The sequence below is a fragment of the Marmota marmota genome, unplaced genomic scaffold, assembly GCF_001458135.2.
Source record: "Marmota marmota marmota unplaced genomic scaffold, marMar, whole genome shotgun sequence".
Taxonomy (NCBI): Eukaryota; Metazoa; Chordata; class Mammalia; order Rodentia; family Sciuridae; genus Marmota; species Marmota marmota.
The window spans coordinates 24,143,467-24,154,269 of record NW_026000211.1 but is presented as its reverse complement, the minus strand read 5'-3'; the positions used below and the strand labels follow the sequence as shown (position 1 = coordinate 24,154,269).

At 41.2% G+C, this 10,803-nt stretch overlaps 1 protein-coding gene across 1 annotated transcript in view; it reads right to left on the bottom strand.

Moving 5' to 3' along the window:
- The window catches only part of Mfap3l (microfibril associated protein 3 like), a 41,510-nt gene that overhangs the window by 11,535 nt on the left and 19,172 nt on the right, over nucleotides 1-10,803 (bottom strand). The window contains exon 2 of the mRNA XM_015486216.2: nucleotides 7,512-7,938. Coding sequence (XP_015341702.1) covers nucleotides 7,512-7,809 — 298 coding nt within the window. The 5' untranslated portion in view covers nucleotides 7,810-7,938. The remainder of the gene's footprint in view (nucleotides 1-7,511; nucleotides 7,939-10,803) is intronic.

Sequence of the window (10,803 nt, the reverse complement as noted above, 5' to 3'; positions counted from 1 at the left end):
CTGAGGGGGGGGGGCTCTGGGGATGTAGCTCAGTGGTAAAGTGCTCCTGGGTTTAATCTCCTGTGCCTTAAAAAAAAAAATCTCAGAAGCTATATAGGAAAATGCAGATTTCCTCCAAAATCAAGATTTTTTGCACTATAAAACGTCATATTACAGAAAAGCTCAAAGCAAATGGCTAGGAGAAAATTCTAGAATATTTGACAGACAAAATGTTTAATGACTATAAAATTTAAAGAACTCCTGTGAATTAAGCAAGTCAAGACAAAAACCCAAAAGAAGAAAATGGGAAAAGGTCATACAGTCATGTATATACATATAGCAATACTAGTGTCTATTTTATTCTGCTGCCCTTCCTATCCCCCCTTCCCCTCCCCTCCCTTCCCCTCAATGTGATTCTGAAACCTGTACACTCAGAAAAATGAGAAATTATACCCCATTTGATTCAAATGTAAAAAAAAAAAAAAAAAAAAGAGAGAGAATTGGGGAAATGTGAAAAAAACTAAAATGGGAAAAGGATATGAACAGGTAATTCACAAAACAGTGAATGCAAATGGTGTCAAAGTATACAAGATTACTACTGATTAAATAAATTAAAATTAAAAGGTGTCAAAGTAAAGCTGACCTTTCATATTGCTAAAATAAGGTCATTGATTACACATTATCTTGCTGAAACTGTGGGGAAAAGAATACTCCCAGGCATTGCAGGAAGAAGATAGGCTGGTCAAACCTTTGGAAGGTTGATTTGGAGGCATCCAACAAAATTTAAAATGAATTTAACTTATGACTCACTTTTAGACTCCTTGAAATTCATCAAATCAGGCAAGCCTAAACTGGCAATTCATACATTAATGAATGCAAGAAAATCAAGATAATGAAAAATAATCTCCTTTTCAAAATAATGTTTCCCTCTATGGACATAGTTCTAGAGCTTTCTTTCCCTGCCAAACGTCTCTGTGAGAAGCCATAGCTCTGTCCCATAACAGGAAGGTGACTAACTTGGCATAAATGTGCTCAGCATGGTGGCCTGCACACATTATGGCACAGTGTGATACCAATAGAGCAGTGTCAGATAGACCTTTTAGCAAAAAGATTAATAGCATCACATGGCTGCAGCTAAACTTAAAAATAGCAAGGAATTCTGTGCAATAGGGGTTACTGTGACTCAATATGCAACCAATATATGGCACCAGCAGAACTATCTATTGCTCATGCAAACAACTTCTGACCAGATTACTGCTGCATAGAAATGAGCAATATTAATTAACACACACAGGAACTGAAGAACTACAGGGACAGTCTAGACTATACAGAGACTCTGCAATCAGTTTTTCTCCAAAAACCATGTTTACTGAAATCCTAAATCGTCCCAGCCTTTCTGGAGAATCACTAAGCATTGAAAATTAACAGTATGCCCAAATGCCAAGCTCGTAGAACTTTCCACAAATTACTTATTTGAAGGAAAGGATTTTTGTCCTCAGAGATATCATATACTTGGTGAATATGAATGTATAAACAAACCAACGCATGGTTTATCTAGATCCCCAAGGAGTGGGATAAACAGATTAAAACTCTGTTCACAATCTCCTTTAGATGCTTGGACTCTTAAGTTACACATAACCCTGGCTTTCCAAGGAGGAGAGTTCGATCTACCATAACAAATGTGTTATTTTCTTGAAATCAACGTACATAAAAATATTCAGGTGGTGAGAGTTCTGACCCATGTTTATGCAAACATAAACAGAATATTCACTTGAACGAGTTCTCACACTAAATTGACATTCTTCAAATCGGCACAAAAAATGGTGTTTGTGCCAATAAATGTGGCGCATGTTTTGCACTATGTGAAATATAGACTACTGCAGAGAAAGGATCCATGCCTTTTTACAAAATAGAATTGAAAACGAATTTAGTACTGCATGGCTGCACCTGTTTCAAGGTTTCTGCAGTAGATGACAGCTCCTTGAATCCACTGCAAAGAGTCAGGCTGTAAATACCACAAGCTGCAAGGACTCTCGCGCTCCCACCTGCACCCACCAAGCCTCCTAAGAGACCTCTTCAGAGAATACCAGGGCAACTTGAACAAGCTATTTTCTATGTCATGTGGAGCAGAGGTAGCCTGGGACAACACAGGCTCGGCTCAGCTTTCAGCTCAGGAAGGTGGGGGTGGAAGAATTTTGCTGTTTAGAACCTGCAGTTCTGTTATGCTTAAAGGTATTAATATCTGAAAAGAACCTAAAGCCTTTTTACATTCTGGAAAAGGAAACATCTGATCCTCTAGCTAATTTGATCTAGTCATTTTAATTTTTTTAAAAAAGTGCCAAGCATGTAATTCCATGTGGGTTAGCAATAGTCTTTTCTGATGGTATCTACAGGCAGACTCCCCAAACAAGGGCACCCTATATTTGCTTCATCGGAATAACTTCCATTTTGGGAATCTCTGCTGTTATCTGTATTGGAGATGGAGCTGGAGGGTTCTTTTTACTACTAAGACTGAAGCTATATGGGCTCACATCCAAAAGGGAGCACAACTTTCTAAGGAAACACACAAAGTGGTAGTTCCCAGGTTGGCCCTTAAAATGGCTGAATTTTGAAAACAAACCATACCATAAGTTAAACCCTTCTTATGGAAAACTACATTATGGGTTCAAACATCTGACTTGAAAATCTACTTGGAAGGTTTCCTTTTAGTTAGCCAAAGGGTGTTCCTTTGGTTGAGCAGGGTTCTCAATCTTGGCACTGAAGCATTCTGGGCTGGATAATACTTTGCTGTACACTGTAGGGGTCTCTCCTGTACACTGTAGGCTGTTCGGCAGCATCTCTGGCTTCTACATGGTAACATCATCCCCCTCCCCCCAAACTGCATTCTCTATTTTGATAACCAGAAATGTCTTCAGATTTGGCCCTATGGGCTCTGGGTGGAAAACAGGTTCCAGTTCAGAATCACTGGATTGGGCAAATATAAAGCTTATCCTGTGTCAGCTGTGTATCCTTTGATTTTTTGGGTGTTTACTAAAAGTTTTTAAAAGATTGAGAAATTGAGATTGAGAATTAAGAAATAACCCAGAAAACAATTTCTTTTCTTTATAAAACATGCTACACTAAGAAACTGGGATTTTAGCATTTGAAATCTATTATTGTGAGGATATCATAAAACATTACTACCATTAGAATAATAATAACTACCATTAGAATAATAACAACGGCTGACATTTCCTGAGAGCTTGGTATGTTCCAAGTACTATGCTAAGTATTAACAATAGTTTTTTTCAAGACTCAAAACCCCACTCGGGAGGTAGTACAAAAGTCTTATCTATATTTCATGAATGAGAAAACTGTGGCTCGTTGTCTCTCCCAGAACCATTTAAAATGCATTTCACAGCTTATTAAAAAATTCACACACACACACACACACACACACACCCACACACACAAAATAACAATGTAAACTAAAGGTAAAATTGATACTAATGAATTCCACAATACCAGAGCAGCAGCCCTGACCACTGTGAACTTTATACAACTCAGCTGACTCATGTGCCTTTTCATTAAAGTGGTGGTGGCTCCAGAGGCTGAGGCAGGAGGATCTGGAGTTCAAAGTCAGCCTCAGCAAAAGGGAGGCGCTAAGCAACTCAGTGAGACCTTGTCTCTAAGTAAAATACCAAACAGGGCCGGGGATGTGCATAGTGGTTGAGTGCCTCTGAGTTCAACCCCTGGTACTGCCCCCGCCCCCCAAAGGACTTAATTATTTTTGGTGACAGGATGTTACAGGAGTATGAAAAATTCACAGAAAGCCTAACTTAAAGGAAGAAATTTCAAATTTAATCTCTAATAAGACAAATGTGTTTATAAGGGTCTATACTAGCTGGTTTGTTCTCTCTCTCTTTCCTTTTTGTACTGGGGATTGGGGACTAAACTCAAGGGTGTCTACTACTGAACTACATTCCCAGACCTTTTCATTTTCCATTTTGTGACAGGGTTTCACTATGTTGCTGGGGTTGGCCTTGAACTTGTGATCCTCCTGCCCCTGTCTCTGGAATTGCTGGTATTAACAGGCCAGTACCACTGCTCTGGCTCCAGCCAGCTTTCTTGAAACACTTACTTATCATACATTAAAAGTGCTACTGTAAATTTCAATGGTTTAAAGTCACAGTAAGAAGCCGTGGCAAAAATACAGTGGCTTACTAGTACTTGAAATAATTGGGGCTTTTTCATAATACTTCCTGGCAGCTACACATTTCTACTCTACCTCTAGTAAAAGGCAAACAGAGAACAGCAGGTATTGTGGCCATTTGGGGTTATTCCTGTTGTTTGAATTCTGAGCTACTTCTGTAATATGGATGATGGACCACCCCCAACAACTCCAGAAGGTGAGCTACCAAAAATAATCTCCTTCCAGATGTAGATGACACATTCGCCCCTCCTGACCCTGTGAAAGTGAAGTGATAGGCACCAGAGAAGCCAAGTAAACCAGCTGCTGCTCCTGCCAGTGACAGGAAATAGCCCATCCTGTCTAGGACTGGCGAGACTGGCATGAATAACAGCTATCTTACTTTCTCAGCATGAACGAGAAATGGAAGTATTTCTTTCCTGGATCATCACAAAGCAAGTGAGTGAGTGGTAGCGTTTTCCTTGAGCAGCTCACTAGGTGATTCTAAATGCTGTCGTGTGTGTGTGTGTGTGTGTGTGTGTGTGCGCGCGCACTCGCGAGCGCGCCATGTGCAGACACTGTGGCACCAATTCTCACCCTGTCTAACTTTGATGGTGGTCATGATGCCTCTTCCACCCATAGATTCCTCCCACATTTCCTCAGGCTGGGTTAGCTGCCCTACAGTATTTCTGCAACCTTAGGGGCAAGCAGATACTGCGGCACAGAGGGAGAATCAACACCAGCTGGCCATGCTCTGGTTGTGTAATGTCTGCCCCATTGACCCAGTTTCTCATCTCTATATGGGAGGATTAATAACGCCCACTGCCATGCTTGTCGTAAGGATTAGAAACAATACTGTACTTAGTGCAGTATTTGTACTTAGTACAGGGGCTTAGTGAGTGACAGTAGTTGTTAATGATGATTACCTTGATTTTTTTTAGTTTGGTTTTAATGGTAGTCCTAGTGTACCTAGGTAAGGTGCTGGGATGTCAGCAGTATTTTTCACTCCATATTCAACTCTGTTGAGTTATAAGTTAAATATGGCTCCATTTAAATTTCTAGCCTATTGGTTTGAAAATTGAGATCTATGTCTGTGTTATGAAATTGACAGTTCCTCCATCAGTAGTGAAAAGTTAAGGATTATGGGTTCTTTAACAGGCCATTCGAGCTCTGAGTTCTAATATTTAAGCTCTCATTTCTGCTATTTTCTATGTATTGCTTGGTTGGTAGGTGTAATGCTTTGTGTACTACCTGATGTCATTTCTGCTCTTGAAATTACTATTATTATGCATTATAATTATAAAAGCTGAGCTGGAACATCAAGTACTAGTATTGTGAGTGCTTTTTAAAAATCAAAAGTGTATCTTGTGAGACTTAAAACGGTTAACACAGCAAGGCTGCTGGCTACAAGAGTGCTAAGTTTGGATAGAGTAGTTCTCTATGCCAAAGGCTTTCAAAGAACAACCAAGAGCTTGGAGTTCACTGACAGTTTGCCACTAACGACCATCTGAGCATCCACAAATGAAGAAAACTGAGCCAAATATGACCACCGTCTAGTTCAACCCCTCAATATACAGATGACGAAGGCAACGAATAGCATTTGCTTGCCAACAGTGAGTCCACAGTTACAAGGACCTTCTCAATGAAGACTTCACACATTTTAGGTACAACTTTGGAATAATGCTCAAAGAGTTGTGAGTAAAATTTAGGCCCCAGCATGATGCTGTTCTGACTTAGCAACCAACTCAACTCTTCAACACCCATGGATAACCTTTGCTTCAGGGTCCATGTGAAAGGTAGATTCAGGCTTGGAGTCCTTGTTCCCCTCAATTCAGTCTCCCTGATATCTTAGCAGTGGCCCTACATTACAGAAAGATCTGGTAAGGTACAGAGGCCTGAGTGTGCCTGTAACCATAGCTACCACCCAGCTTTCATAAGTGTGATGTCACATCCTTCTGACGTACAGTCCTGGAGGAAGGGGTGGTAGAAATGGAAATCAGTGTGGGGGGGTGGGGTGTTCCCTCAGCATTCGGCTCTCATTAGCTATGGCTCTAGTCATACCCACTTAATTAACAGCAGGACCTTGGGAAAAATGTCAGTAAAGGGGGATTTGAATTGTAGTGTCTGGTCAAGGCCCTTTTAGCTGGAAATTCCTATAGTCCTACAATTTTACTCGAAGGGGAAAGATTTCCACCCTCAGCTTAAACATCCATGATTCATAATATATAATATTTTGACTTAAGGGAAGAAGTTTTATTATATTGTGCAGTCTTGGATAGCTAACCCAAAGCAATGTCAGTTACAGCATTACGAAAGCCCACATCCCAGGCAGCTAGACTTCTGGCCGCCTTAACCATTGGGAACATGGCAGGCTGTGACAGAAGTATGTAATTGCAAGAAAATTCCATTCACTTAACTCCTGAGGAGTTAGGAGGCATTAGCCTCGATTCTTTTTGGAGCAATTAAGATAAAATGAAGGAAAGAGATTAAAAATGTAGGTTTTCCTGGAGCAGAAGCTCTTCTGGGGATTGTTCACTGGTTAAAGGGGAGGGCCCAACAGGAATGAAATAAAGGAATAATCTGCCACTCCAGAACAATGATCTTTTTACTCCCCCACCCCCCTGCCCTACTTTATCACACAGCGAAATGCTGAGGAAAGTAGATTAACTCCTTCAGGTCAATCAGATCAGGCCTGGGTTTTTAGACAATTACTTCTCACATCTAAAACAAGAAGTGTACCGATTCCCCAGGACTCTATCCTCTCTCTGGCTGGGCTTAGGAAGGTCATTCACACTTTTTGGACAGAAACTCATTCATTTAAAACCCAGGGTTCTTCTACTGTCCTGTGCCATTCTTAGGATTGCATCCCCCTTCCCTCTTGGCCTCAGTCTGGAAACTTCAGACAGATTCCCAGGAACACGAGATAACCACTGCCAGTGGCTGAGAATTGGCACAGAGATTTCTTTTAAGAAGTGTGGTCTTCAGATCCACAGTGGATGAATTAAACTGACATTCAATGATAAACAACTGCTATATTGTTTATACGAGCCATTTCCATGAAAGAAAACAAGACTCCCTTACAAATGGAACATGTACTTAGGGTCTCTATAATGGTTTCAAGTTCATTATGTTATAGAATTCCAAGAAGCCTTCAAAAGACTTCAAGGTTTGCCTTTTGTTTTCTCATCAATGAGTGAAAAAATGAATTAATTACTGCTTTGAATTTTTAAGAATATATATTCTCTCTCTTGCCTCTGAAAAACAAGACAAAATAGTATTTTTAAGTGATTTCTATGAGAACAACTAGCATGAAGGGTGCTGGCCTGCAAGTCTATGTTTATATTTTATGATATTCAAAGCCTACCTCCTCCTTTCTCCTTCTCATCCTCTTCTTCTTTCAGCAGCTTGCCAATGGAGTTATACCACTTAAATTGCAGTTCAGGGTTGCCATAAACACTACAATTAATCAAGGCACTGTTCCCTTCCTTGACTATGATATGGTCGGTTCTGGTGATGATTACGGGCACAGAGCCCAAGACCACGTCAGTGCCATTTAAAGTGCTGTTAGTCACACTCTCAGCAGTTGCTAGAGTGGACATGAGGATTAAAAAGGGCACAGAAGGTAGAAAGCACAAAGTCAGATGGCTCTTCAATAGATCCATCTTCTTTGCTTGCTCGGTAAGGCAATAGATGGTTTGCCAATGGAATCTTGTCTCAGACAGCACACTGTTCAGAATGGGCCATGGGGCAAACCTGTCCTGGATCCATGGAGTTGGTGCTTGATTAAGAACCTGTTAAAAGAGGAAAAACCACACACACATAAATATTAGCATTTATACTTTCAAATGCTATTTGTAAAAGGATAAAACATTTTAAAAAGATACTCTTTATAAAAAGTTAGCAATCCAGCTAAAATACAAACCCACATCATTTTTAAACAAGACACAAATCCAGAAGGTGTTCCAATGTTAAGTTCTATTTTTCACAGAAATCTTAACAGTATAACTTTGCTACTTTTTGCTGTTAAAACATATAGCTCTTATAGGGCTCGGGTTGTAGCTCAGTGGTGGAGCGCTTACCTTGCACGTGTGAGGCCCTGGGTTTGATCCTCAGCACCACATAAAAATAAATAAATAAAAAATGGAGATATTGTGTCCATCTACAACTAAAAAAATTAAAAAAAAAATATAGCTCTTAGTAGGAACAAATATATTCCTTTTACATTGATGTTACCTTATTTCATGGAGTTCAAAAACTGAGGCTTCTTTCATACAGCATTACAAGGTTTCTTTCTAACCCATCACCTGTCTTCATTGTGACCTTATTGATCACCGGAGGTGTTTCCTAGTCTCTTCCAGTAAACATGGCTTCCAGCCTATCTCACTGCTTCCTGCTCCAGGTCAGCCAGCATTTGGAAGGACTCTCTGGAATGAGTCTGCCATTCTCAGAACTTGCCATTATGACTTCCAGGACATTCCTTCCCTGCACCTCATGCAATTTCCCCTGCACATGTGAACTCTCTGCCTCCCTCCCTCTCTCTCTCTCTCTCTCTCTCTCACACACACATACACACACACACACACACACACACACACACACACAATCCCCTGGTTTCAATACTCATCTGCCTCCTTGAGGCAGGGGGCATCATCAGGATGTGTGGGGTGGCACTTTGGGTGGCTACGCTTCCATGTCAAAGAGCTAACCTTCACCTACTCAATTCTCCATTCCAATCACTAATTCTGCAGCCACACCTAGTCTACAAATTCTGAGTTCTGAAGTTCCAAGTAATTATGAAGTTCTAAATAAATCATCTTTTAACTGCAATTGGCCATCCTTCCAGATCTTACTCCCCTCCCTAGGCTTTCCAGGTTTTGTTGTGTTTGTTTGTTTCGTTTTGGTACTGGGCCAGGGGTGCTCTATCTTTGAGCTACATCCCCAGCCTTTTTTATTTTTATTTTGAGGCAGGGTTTCCCTAAGTTGCTCATGCTGGCGTTGAACTTGTGATTGTCCTGCCTCAGCCTCCTGTAGCAGGAATTAACAGGTGTGCCTGATGCTTTCTAGCACTTCTGTTTTTCTCAGTCTCTGTCTCTTTGCCCCCTCCTGATCTGTAAGCTTTGTTTCTGTCTCAGTCCAGACTCAAATCATATAGACTACAATCCCCCAAATCCTCAGTTCCTGTCCTCATGCCACATGTACTCTGTCAGTCCATGACTTTGATCAAACCTGTTATCCTAGCTCCTACATCCCAGAGGCTGGAACACACTGGAGAGATCCGTAAAACCAAGTAATTATTTCCAAAATGAAGGAATGATCTCCGACCTCACCGGGCTCAGTGACATCTGGCAGTCTGCTTGCCAGTGCTCAGCCTGCTCAGTGTCCTGCTTCCTTACTGGCATGGGCATCTTCAGCTTGCCAATCAACCATCTCGGCACAGTGGTATTCCTACTTTTTCAAAACAAACCAACACCCCCTTTCTTCTGTACTAAAACGTGCAGGCATGAATTCCCTCTTCCGTCTTCCTACCTTTTGGAAAGCATCCTGTGCCTTATGTTAAATCCCTCACCTGCCATTCACTACTCCTCAAACTACCGTTTTCAGAATTTTATCTGCTTTTTCCTTCAACAGCTCTTGTTCAGGGCTACCTGTCACTCCTAGTTACCAAGTTCTCATCCTCTCCTTACCAAATATTTGAGGCAATTGAAACTGTTAACCATTCTTTCTCAAAACTCTCCCAGGCTTCCTCACTCACCTTCCGGATTGCTCTCATTACCTCCAGAGTTTCACTGGCCTCTTCTGTGTTTACCCACAGCCCTTTCCAAGTTCCCATCCCAAGCCTTTGCTCCACTCACAACCTAACAATGCCCAAGTCCACGTTCTCAGTCCTCTTTCTGATTTTAGATTGATGTGACAATTTCCCATTGGTTGTCTTTACCTGGACCCTGGATGTCTTACTGACAATTTCACCCAGCAAAACTGAACTCATCATCTACAAAACATGCCACGTTTCTCGGATGTCTATTTTTAGTTTTAGGGACCACCATTTGTGCCGTGTCTGGGTATATCCTCAATTCCTCCATTGTATGCTCCCAGAACACTGAATCACACATTGTTGATTTCACTCTCTAAATACTTCTTGGATTTGTTCCATCATTGCCATCTCCTCTTATCAAAAACTGTGTGGTGGTAAGCCTCAGTTCAGGTCTCCCCATCTTCTCACGGGAAACCATGTGCCAGCCTTCCACATAATCTGCCCACCTTCAGTTTTTCTTGCTTCCCATCTGGTCCCTATAACCACTGCTGGAGGTACCAATCTATTACCTGGATTTTTTTACCGTGGTAAAATTGGCCACAGTGCCTGCATTATAAAATCTGAATTTCTTTGCTTTTTATCAATTCAAAAATATTTACTGAATATCAATATTTTGGGTCCTGAGGAGACAAGAGAAGACAAGAAAGACCTTGAAACAGACGACAGATGAAGTACACGTGTCAACAAGGATTTCAGTTAGTGATGCACACTTTGAAAAACACACCACAATGTGCTCAGTGCTGAGTGAGGCAGTCAGAGAGGACTCTCCTGAGGAGGTGGCCCCTGAGCCAGGACCAGTGATACTAAGACTGGGGTGAGGAGTGCTTTGAGAAGAACAATCAAA